This window comes from Schistocerca piceifrons, chromosome 8, assembly GCF_021461385.2.
Source record: "Schistocerca piceifrons isolate TAMUIC-IGC-003096 chromosome 8, iqSchPice1.1, whole genome shotgun sequence".
Classification (NCBI taxonomy): domain Eukaryota; kingdom Metazoa; phylum Arthropoda; class Insecta; order Orthoptera; family Acrididae; genus Schistocerca; species Schistocerca piceifrons.
Genome location: NC_060145.1, coordinates 59,677,787 through 59,695,519, shown reverse-complemented (window position 1 = coordinate 59,695,519; position 17,733 = coordinate 59,677,787). Strand labels below are relative to the sequence as shown.

Genomic DNA, 17,733 nt, shown 5'->3' with positions numbered 1-17,733 from the left:
ACAGTTTGTTCCAAAATCGTACTGCATATTGATTTCATTGTTATGGCTTTGTAACTCTATAGGTTACTCCGATTACCTTTCTTGAAGTGCTGGTGTAACTTGTGCAACTTTCCACTCTTCAGGTACAGATCTTTTGCTAAGCGAGCTACATATGGAGCTACTATGGAATGGACAGTGTCTTGAAGGGAGGATATAAGATGAACACCAACAAAAGCAAAACGAGGATAATGGAATGTAGTCGAATTAATTCGGGCGATGCTGAGGGAATTAGATTAGGAAATGAGACACTTAAAGTAGTAAAAGAGTTTTGCTATTTGGGGAGCAAAGTAACTGATGATGGTCGAAGTAGAGAGGATATAAAATGTAGACTGGCAATGGCAAGGAAAGCGTTTCTGAAGAAGAGAAATTCGTTAACATCAAGTATAGATTTAAATGTCAGGAAGTCGTTTCTGAAAGTATTTGTATGGAGTGTAGCCATGTATGGAAGTGAAACATGGACGATAAATAGTTTGGACAAGAAGAGAATAGAAGCCTTTGAAATGAGGTGCTACAGAAGAATGCTGAAGATTAGATGGGTAGATCACATAACTAATGAGGAAGTATTGAATAGGATTGGGGAGAAGAGGAGTTTGTGGCACAACTTGACAAGAAGAAGGGATTGGTTGGTAGGACATGTTCTGAGGCATCAAGGGATCACCAATTTAGTATTGGAGGGCAGTGTAGACGGTAAAGATCGTAGAGGGAGACCAAGAGATGAATACACTAAACAGATTCAGAAGGATGTAGGCTGCAGTACGTATTGGGAGATGAAGAAGCTTGCACAGGATAGAGTAGCATGGAGAGCTGCATCAAACCAGTCTCAGGACTGAAGACTACAACAACAACAACAACAACAACAACATGGAGCTACTACATCAGTGTACTCCTAAAGGAATCTAATTGGTGTGGAATCTGGACCAGAAGACTTCCTTTACTAACTAATTTGAGCTGCTTCTCTAAAGTGAAGATATTTCCTTTTAAATTACTCATGTTTTCTGCAGTTCTTATTTCAATTTCTGGAAAATTTACTTCAGCACATCTGCTTTAGTGACACTGTCATTGTTAACATTCTCATCACTGTTCCACAACGGAGGTATGGATTGTACTTTACATATGATCAGAATCTCTGAATTTCCTGACAGATTTCAAGACCGTGTTTCATTGTGGAAACTATTAAGTGCATCTCACACTGAATTTCAAGCTTCTGTAAAACTTTGCCAATCTTGGAGATTTTACACACTTTTAAATGTGGCATGAATTTTTCTTTGCTTCTGCAGCAGTGTTCTAAGCTGTTTTGTGTACCATCAGTTCTGTCTCTTATTAATTCATTTGGTATAAATCTCATTGGATTTCACCGAACTTAAGCCACATATGGTTCTTGCTTACATAGTCAGTTGGGAAGGGAAGAAGATAGTCTCTTAAGAAGACATCAATCGATTTCTTGTCTGTATTTTTAAACATAAATATTTTGTGCTTGTTTTTGGTAGACTTGGATATTATGGTATTCAGTCTCGCTACAGGAACCTTGTGGTCACAAATTCCTGTATCGGTCATCGTGCTTCCTAATTCCTCAGGATTATTTCTTACTAAGAGGTCAAGCACATTTTCGCAACCATTTACACTATGAGTGGGCTTCTGAACTAATAGCTCATAATAATTCATATTAATTTTCTGAGAAAGCATTTAGCACAATTTCTGATCGTGTTTTATACCTACAAGTGGCTTTGAATGTGTAAATAAGAAAGTACTAAATTTTAAAATATTGACATCCCTCATCAAAATTTTGGAATTTGTTCCAGATGAGTGCTATTTATGTTAGAAATTAACTGAAATATATGCAATATTCATAAAACTCAGTATAAAACATAAACATTATGAAAACAATGCCTTTATAATGTGAAACAGTAGCTTGTTGCCAAATGTAAAGCAACTTCTGCATGGGAAAAAATATATTGATATATTGTTGTTATGAAATAAACAGTCACTTATTCTATAGTGCAGGCTATATTATTACCCAACCACAATGTTATTGCACTTGGGCTCCTATGGCTGTTAAAGGAAACATATAGTGACGTTACAGTAAACTTGTCCTCATTAAATATCATGATAAAAGTCATTATAAACCAACCGAAGTGCCCTCTCACCCACGTGCATTAATATTGCAGTAAAATAATAGCATATTGCTGTATATTCTACAAATACTCTAGTTCAAAAATACTAAAAACCAACAGAAATTACCTTTATTTCCTGAAGCATCCAGACACTGTGATAAACAGCTTTCGTAAATTAGATACTGCCACCTACTGGGAATATGCGGAAATGAATGCCAATGGTGCACAAAAGCCGCATGATGTAATGTATACGCTACAGTCAGACATAGAGAGTTAAGTTTATTCCCTAAACTAAAAAATAAATAAATAAAAGCTGGATGTAGCACATATGCTGCATAAGGACTGAGGATATTAAATGGGTATTTGAATTATTATGTGCAAAATTGATATGCTTATAGATACATTTTTAGTTGATTATTAGGGCAGATCCTCATTTTTGGCTTGACTGCCGTTTAAATTAGCCATGGCTGTTTTGTTATATTTGACTAATCAGAAATAGTACTGTGTACACAAGTAAGATGTGGCTTTCTCTTGTTTCATGTCCATGTAGTCCTTGAGAAAACATCTACGCTGTCTTTCAGCACACATCTGTGTTTTATAGGTTCGCCGACTTCTGCGACAGTTGCAGGAGCAACAGCAGCAAGCAGCTCGCGATACATGGCGCAGGGAGACAGATGCAAAGTTACGTACTCCTTCACGTCCATCTGCAAGACAGTCGCTGGCAAAAACACCAGAGCCAATGGAAGATAGGCTCCATGATCTAGTAGAGCAAAATCTTCAGCTTAAACGTTCTCTCGTTATGATCTCCTCTCGACTATCAGAACTTTCTTATGGATTCTCTAGTCTGTTACCAGTAAGTTCCATTTTTTTCTGATACTTCATGCTATCATGTTGCCTCACAGGAGTGTACTATAAATTTGTTTTTTCATTGTTCTACAATAATACCAAACAGAAAGAAGTAGATGTTATTATTTATCAAGGATGAGGTTCATAGGTTGGAAAAAAAAGGAAGGAAGGAAGGAAAAAGTCACTCTTTTGCCAAGAACCCTTTCTCACCTCTTTTTCTTAATAGAAGGGGAAATTTAGGAAAAGGCTATTTTGCAGTCAGCACACAATTCTTTGATCTTATGAAAGTTGCATACACACCATTTTTCATTTAGGCATTCTTTGTTAGTGCGTGCAAAATAATCACAAGAAATGCTGGAGTCCATGAAAAGTGAACGTAGGACTTGGGCACTCATAGGGCGCTACATAGTCAGTTGAAGTATAACTTGAATGCAGCACTCTCGTTTCATGAGAAAGATGTGACTTTGATTTATTTCAAGAATGTTGCTTTCTCATTCTTTTCAGTTGTTACGGAAAAATGGACACAGTATATTTATTTGTGATAAATTAGCCCTTTTGTTGCTGCGGAAGTGAAGTAAAATAATAAATGTGTGATCTACAAAATAGTTCATATTATACGATCAGTCAAAGGTGCTTATACAAACTTAAGGTTGGGGTTTTCAAACTAAATGAAGGGATAAAATATACAGATGAGCCAAAAATTACTATGACCTGGTTAATAGTGTGTCGGTCCACCTTTGGAATGAAATATAGCAGTCACTTGGAGTAGCATGGCCCCACCAGGACGTTGGTTGGTTTCTGGAGGTATGTGGTGCCAGATGTCTTTGCACAGCTCATGCAGTTGCCGTAAATTATCGGCTGGAGGTTTATAGGCAGAGTTCATTGTCAGGCTCCTCAAGTCATTGTAGCACAAATCTGGCCTTGTGACACAGACAGTTATCCTTTTGGAAGATGCAGTCATCATCGGGGAAGACATCAAGCATAAATGGATGTAGGTGGAACACAATAATTTTCACATAGTCCACACCTGTCACAGTTCAGTGGAAGCATAGGTGAACATTCCGATAGCATAACACTGACGTCACCATCTTGCATTAATTGCGCGCTGCATCTTTCGAGTACGCATTCCCCTGGATAATGGCATACCCAGATGCGACCGTCGACCTGATGTAACAAGAAATGAGATTTATCTCGATGATCCCATGTCCACTGCAGTTGTAGTTGTGATAGTGTTAGGTCAACATGGGAACATGTAGATGTTGTCTCCTGTGACACCCCATGTTCAGTAATGTGCACTGAACTGTGTATTTTGTAACACTTATGCTTGCACCAGCTTTATACTGTATCATCAAATCTGTGACAGATCACTGCCTATCCTGCTTATAATGTTCGAAGCTTCCAACCTCCACTTTCCATGATGAGGCGTGGACATCAGATACCTTGCTGCCTGTTTTAGGTATCACCATTCTTCAACCACTTTCCATAGATGGTCATGACAGTAACGTAAGACATATTGCTATTCATCACATGGAGGAGACTTGAGTCACAGACAGGCACAGTCAAAAAGAATGCTAGAAATAGTTCAGCTTTTGGACAATGTCCTAGGTCAGAAGTAGAAAACTCACACTTATTCACACAAGAACTCCCACATACATGACTACTCTTTCTCAGAGTTAATGCTTGAGGCTTGATGCCTGGAGAACATGGCTGTGTGTGTGTGTGTGTGTGTGTGTGTGTGTGTGTGTATGTGTGTGTGTGTGTGTTTTCCGCTTATGAAGTAGGACTGCATCCAAAAGCTGAGATATTTCTAGCATTCATTTTCATCATGTTTGTTTGCAACTCGATGCCATCTATCTGGTGAATAGCTATCTGTTATTTCTATATTGCTGCAGTTCTTAGGTATTATTGAGAAAGCTTTGTACATTGGTACATTGCAATTTTCAATTGATATGAACTGTTCACTGTGGTATTAGCTCCTAGAAAAATAAAATTTCATGCTTTTGATATATTTGCATAAGATTAGTGCAGCGTAGTAATGTCTTCATCCAGAGATGACTTTTACAATGATATATGAATTTACATGTTTGGTTTCTGAAGTGGGAGAAGTACAACATCGGCCATTACATGTGGTACTTGAAGCTCTTGAGGAGGATGACTCTGTTATAGGCATACTCTTAGGCTTGTCCCAGATCTTTAACTCTATTGACCATAAAATGCTACTGCAATCAGATTCACGAACGATGGCAGTACACACAGGTCGAGGTGCAGACTATGATTTTGTTTTTGTTGGCTCCAAGCGACAGTTGTGGGACACGCTTATATATGATTTTTGCTTGAAGAAAGCGTGCACCTTGGAAATTGTGCCTCCCATTTACCGTATTTAGTTGAAACTAAGCCGCAATTTTTTTCTGGTTTTTGTAATCCAAAAAACCGCCTGCGGCTTAGAATCAAGTGCAAAGTAAGCAGAAGTTCTGAAAAATATTGGTAGGTGCTGCCACACCTGACTTCTGCCATCGAATATATGTAGCACGCAGGCACAAAGATAAATACTGGCGCCAAAACCTCTGTGTCAGTAAATAAATTTAAAAAAAAAGGTGGAAGACGAGCTTTTTTCTCCGCCCCGAGTTTCGACCACTACATTTTCATATATTACCCAATGAAGTAAATACAAATTCCGTATTGTTCATCTTCGAATGTAGCAGAATTTCAATGTACTATGAAAATCCGACTGGCAAGACTGTTTGGGATGTTTGTCAGTACGGCCAACTCTGCGTTCTGAATTTTTTCCTACCTGTGAAAAGAGATGGTTGTTAATAGGTACTTTTATGAATTGTAAATCACATGCAGTATTCTCTTCACCATAAGATTAATACAAATATAAACATTTTGCCATGTATTCTTTCATGTTTGCTGCTATCTCATTTAAATCCTGTCTGCCTAATAAACTACGAAACTAGAGTGAGAGAACAGCAAACGCGAAAGAATATACATATCATGTCATGTTTATATTCATATTATTCTTATGCCTAATAGTGATATAGTCATAAATGAAGCACGGCAGTTGACTAGATTTTTAAATCTAAGATGACTCTAATTTCTGTGCAGAATGTAATGTACTAAAGAGGCATCTGCAAAGATTTTCAAATGGAGAAAAATTTTCGCTAAACTCTCGTTCAGAGCATCTTCTATCATACACAGTCTATTATTTGGTTCTTGTTGATCATTATCAAAGAAAGCAGCAGTGTAAGTAACAACAAATAGCAGTCTCTTGCCATTGTTTCGCTAATGAGACGATTCTTCTCTCTCTCTTTTTTTTTACTTGTAAGCGGCAGTAGCACGCACAAAAGCAAGCCATGCCGCGAGCGGCGATAGGCCGCAAACACTCATTATCAGAATGCGACAAACAATGCACGACACAGTATAGTAATGCATTTTCAGCTTAGAGTGACGTAAACACCTATAACAAAGAGAGTGGCACTTATCAGATCAAAGAAAAATACGCAATCAATTCAAACCAGACGAAGCACGTGAAAAAGGAAGGGCACCCGTATAAATACGGACGGAGCGCCTGACGCATAGCAATGGCTACCTGGTAAAGCTGAACTGCTAAGCTTACGATTCGAACCAAACTACTGTAGCTGTATCGTCATTCATTCGACCTAAATTGTGTCTCATATTACAATGGACAAACTTGGTTTCGATTTGGAGGTGCGGCCTAACACTTTTCTCTCCCCTTGAATTTCGAGTCTCAAATTTCAAGTGCGGCTTAGATTCGGGAAAATTTTTTTTCCTTGATTTCGAGTCTCATTTTTCAGGTGCGGCTTAGATTCGAGTAAATACGGTAGTTAAGTAGAATTTGTTGCTTTCATCACTATCAGCGATGAAAAGTAACAGTGAATGGAATAAAAATTTACTAAATAACTTACTAAAATCAAGTTTAATGCTTGCATTGGCTGCAACATTCACAGCAGAGCATTCAGAACACTAATGAATGCTCACTGGCTGTCAGAGAACATGTGACATAGGTGCACAAAACAAACCTAAACTCAACTGCCATCTTTCGTGACTCAAGCTACAAACAAGCTAGAAGCACTAGGTGTAAAAGGAATAACAAATGAGTGGTTCCAGTCTTACCTAGCAAACAGAGTACAAAAAGGTAGAGGTGGTTCACACATTTGCTGATGATAAATTTTTAATAAAATAATTGTCAGACAAGAAACCCATAAACATAGGTGTTCCTCAGGGTAGTTATTGGGCCCAAAATTCTGTTCTTAATGTATCAATGACTTTCCAGACAATACAAGATATGGAGAAAAATTTATTTTTGCTTATGACAGCAACATCATAGTCACTGATAAAATACCAAAACTCCTAGTAGAGAAAGCGTATCAGTGGTGTTTACAATTGGAGAGAATGTAATAAATCAGCATTGAACATAAAGAAAATGAATAGTGTGCACATCAGCACAAAGAGGGACACAATTCTGTAACAGTAAGTGCACATGACAAATCTACCAGGTGTAGAAGTATGAAACTGGAATTACTCTATAGGTGCTTCTTGTAATGGCAGATGACAAATGTCGGTACACAGTAGCTCGAGTTCCATACATTGATATCTGTTTCAAACTCGTTAACATGTCGAATTTTGTGCCTGCAAACTGCTATTTGCGGACAGCGTTGGTTTTCTGTTATCATTTGAAGAAAACTGCAGCATAATCACATCGAATGCTTGTCGAAGCTTTTGACGAGTATGCTCTTGAGAAAACACAGTATTTTGAGTGGTTCAAAAAATTCAGAAATGGGGATTTTGATGTGAGAGATGACAAGCATGGGAAACCACCAAAAAAGTTCAGAGGCAACGAATTGCAAGCCTTATTGGATGATGATGATGATACTCAAACTCAACAGGAACTCGCTGAACAATTGATTGTGATGCAAAAAGCCATTTCTCTTTGGTTGAAAGCTATGGGGAAATAATGAAATGATCGTATGGCATTTATTGACCGGGATATCTCCTTTGGGGTTCAGCCGCTGTATTGCAAGTCTTTTTTATTTGACGATTGCTATGGAGGCGGACAGATATGGGAAAGGTGCAGAAAGTGGGAAAATGGGTTCCGAATGAACTGAATGAAAGTCAGCAAGCAGATTGAAGGACCACTTGTGAAATGCTGCTCACCAGATACAAAAGAAAATTACTTCTCCATCGAATAGTGACAGGTGATGAAAAATGGATATATTTTGAGAATCCTAAGCACTTTAAATCATTGGTGAATCCAGGCATACCATCAACATCTACTGAAAGATCAAATCGCTTTGGAAAGAAGACAATGCTCTGTGTTTGATGGGATCAGAAGGGTGTCATCTATTATTAGTTGTTAAAACCTGGTGAAACCATTAACACTGATCGCTACCGAGAGCAAACGATCGATTTAAATCAAGCGTTACATAAAAAAGGACCGGAATATAGAAAACGGCAACACAAAGTCATATTGCCCCATCACACACAACAAAATGGGTCAGGGAAACAATCGAGGCATTCAGTTGGGAAATACCAGGGCATGTGGTTTATTCTCCTGACTTGGTTCTGTCCAATTATCATCTATTTGCATCACCAGGACATGCTCTCACTGAACAACACTTCAATTGATATGAAAATGTACGAAAATGGCTCACTGACTTGTTCGCTTCAAAAGAAGAACTGGCTTTTTTGCATTCTTAGCCTGCCAAATAGGTGGGAGAAAAGTATAAATAGTAATGGAGATAATTTTGAATAAAATATTGTTTATCAGTTTCAAACAACAGATTTTCAGTTATTGCAACCAAATTGTGGTTTCATGCTTCTACATCTGGTATAGACTGTGTGACAAACACAAAGTTTCTAGGGATGAATATTGATTGTCAGTTAACATGGAATGAACACGCAAAGGTGCCGCTAAGAAGAATTTCACCAGCATGTTTTGCTCCTAGGGCTCTACCATCAGTTCATAACAGCCAGTGTCTTGTGATGACATGCTCTTCCCAAGTGCACTCAGTTCCTAGTTATAGGATTCTTTTCTGGGGATTGAAGGCACAAAACATGGACTCCATTCTTATACTGCAGAAAAGGCAGTATGAATAATAACCAGAAGTAATAGTTGGGCTCGTTGTAAAAAGCTGTTTAATAAACTGGGTATCCATCCTTCACCACTGTGTTGTGCACATCAGGAAAAACATTACTAAATCAATACCAGTTTCATACATAATCATGGAACGAAAGACATTTCAGGCTTACATTTAACAAAGAAAAACAAACAAAAGCTCAAAATAGCATTTTTGTATCAAGGAGTAAGATTGTACAATAAATTGCCCAGGGAGATGAAGAGATTACTAAAATACAAATGTTTAAAATGCAGCTAAAATGATTTTCATAAGTAATCCAAACTACACAATCAAAGTTTGCTTAGAGGATTCAGAGTAGTAAAAGGTTAATAACGAAAGGGGAAAAGAACAACAACTTGTCAAGCACAATGCTTTTGTGAGAAAATCTTGCGCCAAGATCTAATAGGAGTTGATAGTAATGTCTTCACTCTTCTGAGGTCCACATTTCTTTCACCACGGAAGGGGGGGGAGGATGCTGATTCAGTTTTTCAGGTAGCCTGAGGGGAGGACGTGAACCTACATGTGGAAGAGTGGCATTTTTATGGACCTGGAGTCTGTTTTCTGAACAGACCAGAGTTAGTGCGAGGAGCATAGCAGCATAGCAGCATGTTCATGGTTTAGGAGCTGCCAGTGGGTGTCCTCAATTTGCGCAGTGATCAAAATCAAAACTGTGTTTATATTATAAGGTATATGGAGCACATTGTGTGTGTAAATCAGTAACATTCTACAATAAAGACCAACTGAACTGGGTAGTGCATTTGTTAAGACGCTGACCTCATATATTTGTGAGGATGGAGTTTGCTCTGTCTGGCCAACTTCATTCAGGTTTTCCTGAATCATTTGAAGCCAATACCAGGATTGTTCCTTCATCAAGGCACGACCTATCACCTGTCCTATCTTCAAAAAAACGTACTTATTGCTTCTGTGTAAGTCTATGTTTTTGAGCTATTTATTTTCACAAACCCTTTATCATTGTAAGGTGATCCATGGAGGAATAAATATATAAATCAATAAATAAAACAAATAAATGCATGGTAAATTTGTGGCAGAATGTAAATAATTCACAAGTAAAGGAGACCACTCACCAAATAGGTAGTGTGTTGAGTCAGCAAAAAACACACACACACAAGAACAATGCCAGGACTGGATTTTGGCTGGTGGCCTAGTGTTCAGTGAGTAGAGGGGGTGGGAGGTAGGAGGCAGGAAGTGTGATTGGGGATGGGTCACTAGAATCTTGGAGGGAGCAACAGGTTTGCGTCATGTATAGATGTATATATTTATGTGCATTTGTGTCAATGAGGGTGGGATGGCTGGATGACTGTGGCCTTGCTGGTGGGACCTGTAGCATATATGCATTGGTGGTAGTTACATGCTTCAACTTCTTTATTAATTAATTGCAGGCTATGTGTGTACTGCTACAGCTGTCCGAAGTATAAATTTATATTGAGGCTGCAGGTTATGTTTGCTGATTGATAGTAGAAGGCTTAATAGTTATTGATTTATTAGCAGCCAACAACCTTATATTTCAGATTTATAAGTAGCTGTTGATCTGTTGCTGTAGCAGTTCAGGGATAGTAGTGGACTACTTCATCACAACTAGCGACGATCTCTGATACACTAAATTGTTATTTTCACTGTATTTAATATTTTCACTTCACATTATACTTCTCCATGGATTATCTGGAACATTTTATTAATTGAAGAAATCTTTTCCCATTAGGTAAATTTCAGTTTTCCAGAAAAATAAATCTTCAAATATAAATCAAATATCCACTGAATATTGTTGAAGAGTTCACAGTCATATCTCTTGTAAAGTCAGTCTCACTGATCTCTTTAACTAAACACACATTATTTAATATCTCACAAACTTTGAGGTGGCACAAAATGTTCCGGACTCTGAGAAGAGAGGATAAAGGTAATACTACTTTCATCTGGCGGTGTATTGGGGTCGGCAAAATATTGATCTGTTATATCGGCCAGGGACACAGCTTCCTGCTAGTGCTGGTACAAGACCCACCACAAATCATACAAAATAAGCAGTAGCAGGGAAAGAAGCAAAAATATACCCCAATGGGGAACCCCATAAGCCCAGTTATAGCGAATTCCTTTACAGAAAAATTCGAGGAGAAGGTATTGGAAACTGCCAACAAAAAACTGAATATTTGGTTCTGGTACATAGAGGATACGTTTGTTTTGTGTAGTCATGGGAGGGAGGAACTAAGTTGTTTTCACAAGCATCTCAATGGAATTAATTCGAAGATACAGTTTACCGTGGAGGAGGAGTAGGAGGAAGAGGAGGAGGCAGGCAGAGAGAAGATTAAATTTTCTTGATGTGCTGGCTTTCAAGAAATAATGTGGTATCTTAGGCCACACATTTTACTGAAAACCCATGCACACAGGCTGTTACCTACAACAGGACTCGAACCACGATCCATAACAAAAGCAAGGCATCATAAAAACATTGACATATAGAGCAAGGAACATTTGTGAACCAGAGCTGCTTGACACAGAATTAGAACACCTCGCCAAGCATTCCTTAAGAATGGTTATTCGGCCACTAAGGTAAAACGAACATTTAAGACCACCATACAAAAATCTTAGTGATGCCCAAGTGCCTGTGAATTGGAAGTTGCCTTGGCTTTTGTTAAGAACATTACTGAACAAACAGGAAAAATCTTGACAAAACATAACATTGTGGTAATCTACGAACCCACCTGGAAGATACACGTTCACCTAAAACTGACGAAGAGTGCTCACAAACTGCTGCAAAAAGCAGGAATTTATAGGATTCTGGGCACTTGTTGGGAAATGTACAGAAGTACCACAAAAACAATGATAAAAAAAGACCATCAGAGCACAAAGCAACTGTAGAAGGGGAGAGATTGACAGATCATCTGTTGTGGAACGTGCTGTGCAGCCAGGAGACCACTTCATTCATTTGATAGGACTCAAGTACTGGTAGGCACAAGCAGATACCACGAAAGACTGTACAGAGTGGACATAAAGATTGTTAAACACCGCAGGAATTTCAATAGGAAGGAGGAGGGCATAAAATTGAATGACATCTGGATCCCGGTGCTGAAGAAGATGGGGTGATAGCAACAGCAGATGACGACAACCGGCTATAGCCATTTGTACTTGGGTATTCAAACCATGTGACATCACACCACTGTGCGGGAACATACGTAAACGAATTTTGATGCTGTCAGTAATGATCCAGTGTGTGAATCGGATACTCGAAGCTACGACCCCCATTGAAAGTGTCCTCTGCAAATGGGGGTGAAACATTTGGTTTTAATGTGAAATCCATTCAACCACATCATAATAGCCTGGAACATTTTATTAATCAAAGAAATCTTTTCCCATTAGGTAATTTTCAGTTTTTCAGAAAAATAAATCTTCAAATATAAATCAAATATCCACTGAATATTGTTGAAGAGTTCACAAATATTTTTTGCATATTATCATTATACACAACACTGCCACATATAAAGACATTAAAGTTAATTGAAATTGTTGTGTAACCAAATAAGCTAGACATGAACTGAATACAGAACATAATTCCAACATTCATCCTTTCATTTTCTTACAGTATTTCTTCACTTGTCTTCATTGTCATTGTAGTGGCTGATTTGTTGCATTGAGCTGTCTTCTGTCCTGACAGCTGTCAACTCAGCAACACTGGTGTCTAGTGATGCTATTTGCCGTTTCACATGAAGACTTGTGGTTCCGCATCTGCCAATCCCACGATAAACATAAAACAGTCAGAACAAACCAAAACATACATCCTTAGTATGATGTATTAATGGGAAAATACATGAAGAATTATAATAATGCTTTTAATACTTGTCACTATTTACTGTGCCATGTATCGTGTGGTGGAAAAGATAATGTCTGATGTAGCATACATAATAAATACTGTATCATCAAAACCTATCTCTGCATTTGCATGAAATGATTTAGGAAAATCATGGGAAATCTAAATTAAGATTCTTGAACAGAGCACGAAACTCCAACCTGCTAAATCACTGCACACATCATATACACTTGTAAATAGCTTCAGGACCATGACTATGACCATACTGCCAGGCCTCTGTTACATCCCTGTCTTCACTTCTGCCTATCTGAAAAACTGTTATATTGTAATATCACGTGCCATCGCACCCTCAGAAATCGATGAACTTCATCAGCTACGCTCAACCATTTCCATGACTTGTTGATAGTGGGGCTGTGTTTGGGTTCTCATTACATAAATGAATTCTTTTTAGGGATCCCCAGGGATAAAATTACAAAGGTTTGAGGCTCATTAATTTGCAGGCAATGAAACTGCTCTTTTGCACCTGTCATTTTAGATACCAGCCTTTACATGTCAAAGAATCCACTGGAAATGTGATCAAGTCTTATCGTGAAGATACCGTATAGTTTGTTCTTATTACCTGGCACATGTAATCATGTGAGATGATGCAGTGGTAAGACATTTTTCATGCACATATGGCCCCTAGATAAGTCCAAGTATTTTTGATACACACTGTTAGGCTACCAGAATCTGTCTGGCAGTTGGGATTGAGACTAAAGCTATTAGAAAACACTTTTTTGTGTGTGTCTCAATGAATGTTAATTGCATTTCCTACACACCTCTCACCACTCTGAAGAAAGTCATGTTACATGTGAGCTTCATTATTTCCATATTCGTGTTAACATGGTTTTTGGAGTAGCTTTAATGCATTGAATATTAGCATTCAGGATTGTGCTGATGTTAAGTGATTGGAACAACTTAGATCTACTGTCCAGTACATTTTCAAACAATGGAAAATCCAGCATGGAGTAAGAGCAGTATTGCTACTCACTATATCAAGAGTTGCAGACAAACACACAAAAAGACTACCATACATGTTGAGCTTTCAGCCAAAATGCCTTTCTCTAAAGTAGACAGCGCACACACACACACACACACACACACACACACACACACACACACACATATTCATGCAAACACAACTCGCACACAAGACCACTTTCTCTGATTACTGAGGCTGGCCTCAGTAGTCAGAGACAGCGGTCATGTGTGTGAGTTGTGCTTGCGTGAATGCATGTGTTTTCTATTTGAGGAGAAGGCCTTTTTCCCAAAAGCTCAACATGTATGGCAGTCTTTTTGTTGTGTCTGCCTGCCACCCGATAACTCCTCTCTATGGCCGGTAGCAATCTTTCCTTTTCGTAATATTACCCAGTACATTTTCCTGCATCTAATCAAGATAAACTTTGTTAGCCACTGTGCAACATTTGGCACCACTGTGCAACATTTGGCATTGAGTTGTTAGTGTTATTATTATATATTTTCTTTCATATGCAATTTACAAGTAATGAAGGAGAAGATGGCGCTATGCATACCTATGTGTGTGCCATAATTATGTTACTCTTTCTCTATGATCTCTAAGAAATATTTATGATGATAGTAGTAGAATAATTTTTAACTTTGCATTGTATGATTTCCTAAACCTATGCACCTATTTGTTGCAAGAAAGTCATTATCTTTCATCCAGGGATTTCCACTGATCTCTAGTGAATATATCATGCCAAATTATAGACAGATACATGTCAAGTATACACATAACTTATCTTACAATACCATTGTGGAGGACTACTTTATTTTGGTGCTGTCGCTCTTTTTTGGTCTAACATATCCCTTTCTTTGTGGATTTGTCAATATGTTCATGTCAGGGTGACCTCAACAGAGGTGGGGCAACAATGAACAAACTGAACAACATTTCAGTTGAGGAGCTGTTTATCTTTGCCTTTTGAAGCTGAATTTGCTTTATCCATACAAAATGGGTATTAAAAATTTGGCCTGTTTCATTGCTAGCTTATGAAATAAGACTGCATTCAAGAAATTATTGCTTTTATGAAGCTCTATGCAGATTTATGCTTTTCCTGTATTCTGTTTGTAAATGCATAGTTCAGGTAGCCAAGACATTTATAAATGTATAAACAAATAACAGTTTAAATGGTATGATAGAGTGACGCAGAGAGTCTTCATTGTAGGTAAATGGAAGCAAGCCTACTGTTAATAAATGATGCAAATAAGGAAGATTAGGGCTTGACATCTTATTGATAATGGATTCATTGGAGACAGAGCTGAAGTTTTGATGGCAAAGAATGGAAACGGCAATAGTGAATGTTCTTTACAAAGGAGCTATCCCACCTTCAGTGGCTTATGGACACCAAGAAAGAGCTAAATGTGGATGGCTGAGCTGATACTTGAATCTCACGTATTCCAAATGCAAGTCCAGCGACCTGAGCACTGCTCCATCTTGATCAGTGGAAGACATATGTTAATATTGATGCTGAATATCTTTACAATAATTCCTTTTACCTTTGCAGTGCTATGTTTAATATATACATAGGGGACAATATTGTTTTTGCCAGATAAAGATCATGCACAAGATGTGACCAGTTTCCATCACTATTATCGTCCAACCGTGCTAGTAATCTCCTGTAGCTTCCTCGTTATATAATGGCACAAGGAGGAACAACAGTTTCACTGTCACAAATGAAAGTAGGATCAATCTTGAGCAGCTTTCCCCTACACTATTTTTATACAAATAACGAGTCATGTATGTAAGTCATGTATATACCAAAGTTGGTTGAAAGTACTCCAGACACTTGTGAGTTATGCTTTTATGACACCTCTTTCCATCCTTACCATCAGCCATAGGGATGCTTAGGTATGTCTTACTATCATAGTATTTTTTTCCAGTGATACATACAGAGGGGTCCAAAAACGTGTATCCACTGTTTAAAAGTCCATAACTGGCAAACTAGTTGATGGCATTGTCTCATCTTTGGTAGTGTAATAGTTTGTAGTTCCGGCAATCGCCACAAAAGCATTGTGTTGTTTTGTTTTGTTAGATGACAGTCACCAGATAGTCAGTGTTTTGTTCTTAGTTGCACCTAGTTACTCGAGTAAACATGGCTGGCACAAGGCTTACAATCGATGAAAGGAAGTCAGTTTTGAAGTGGTACTTTAAGTACGAAAACATTAATGAGGTTCAACGGCAATGGCGAAATGAGTATCAAACAGAGCCACCAACACGTTTAACGATTCATCGCATTCGAGACAAATTTGAAGCTGAAGGCTGTGTTAAAGATGTACACAAACAACAATCTGGACAACCTGTAACAGTAACGAGTCCAGTTAACTCCCGTTGTGTGTTACAACAATTCATTCGCTCACCACAGAAGTCTGTGAGACAGTGTGCCTGTGAAACTGGAGTGAGTCGCTCAAGTGTTCAGCGAATTTTAAAGACAGCAAAGTGGAAGCGCTACATCCCACAATTGCTACACACAATGAACGAGGACGACCCAGATTGTAGAATGGAGTACTGCGAGTGGTTTACTAACATGGTGCACAACAATGAAGAGTTTGTAGAGACGATTGTGTGGTCTGATGAGGCACAGTTCAAACTCAGTGGTACAGTAAATCGCCACAATTGCATCTACTGGGCCGCCAAAAATCCGAACGTCCATGTAGACAAAGCCATGAATTTGCCAGGAGTAAATGTGAGTTGTGGGTTGTCTTACCGGGGCATGATTGGGCCATTCTTCTTTGACTGCGCAGTTACCGGTGAGGTGTACCTTCAGAAGCTTCAGACATCCATTTTACCTACCATCCAAGACTTGTATGGCGACAGAAGAGTTTACTTTCAACAAGGTGGTGCCCCAGCCCACTACCAAAATCGTGTCAGGGTGTATCTCGACGAAAATCTACCAGGAAGATGGATAGGCTGTAGAGGTGCTGTGGAGTATCCACCACGTTCCCCAGACCTATCTCCTCTGGGGAAAACTAAAGGACGTCGTTTATCGATAAAAGCCACGCACCTTGGATGAACTTCGAGAATCCATCATACATTCATGTACAAATATCCAACTGAAAACATCGCAGTCAGTAGTTCATGCTGCAGTTCGGAAGCATCGTTTGTGTGTAGATGTTAATGGTGACCATTTCGAACACCTACAGTGATATCATTAAGTTGAGCTTTAAGCTACACTTTCACCAAAAATGAGACAACTTTGTCAATTAGTTTGCAAGTTATGGACCTTTAAACAGTGGATAAATTTTGTTGGACCCCTCTGTCTATCAAGTTTATTAGAAATTGCTTCATTCATTACAGAGAGATGCTGATATGGCACTGACTTTGCACTCTCCACTCCACACACTCCACCTCCAAGGGGTGTATATTTACTAGGACTGTAATCTATGAGTTGAGTGACCCCAAAGACTATGTGTTTGGTACTAATAACAGTCATCATCAAATATATTTTTACATGTCATGGTTTTTCACTCTCACACATGCCCATGAGGGATTGTAGGTGTATAGTACCCTCTCAGTATTTTTATATAAATAATGAGTTTACACACACACACACACACACACACACACACACACACACACACACACACACACACATTCACACACATTTTGGTTGAAATTGTTCCAGATGTTCCTGAGTTATGCTGCCATGTCATCCCTTTTCCAACCCCACCCCTATGGGAGGTGTGTGGTTATAACCAAATCTTCCCGTGTGTAGACACAACATCTTGC

General features: G+C 38.6%; 1 protein-coding gene across 1 annotated transcript in view; it reads left to right on the top strand.

Moving 5' to 3' along the window:
• The window catches only part of LOC124711699, a 33,755-nt gene that overhangs the window by 13,946 nt on the left and 2,076 nt on the right, over positions 1–17,733 (top strand). The window contains exon 4 of the mRNA XM_047241900.1: positions 2,752–3,003. Within this exon, the coding sequence (XP_047097856.1) occupies positions 2,752–3,003 (252 nt within the window). The remainder of the gene's footprint in view (positions 1–2,751; positions 3,004–17,733) is intronic.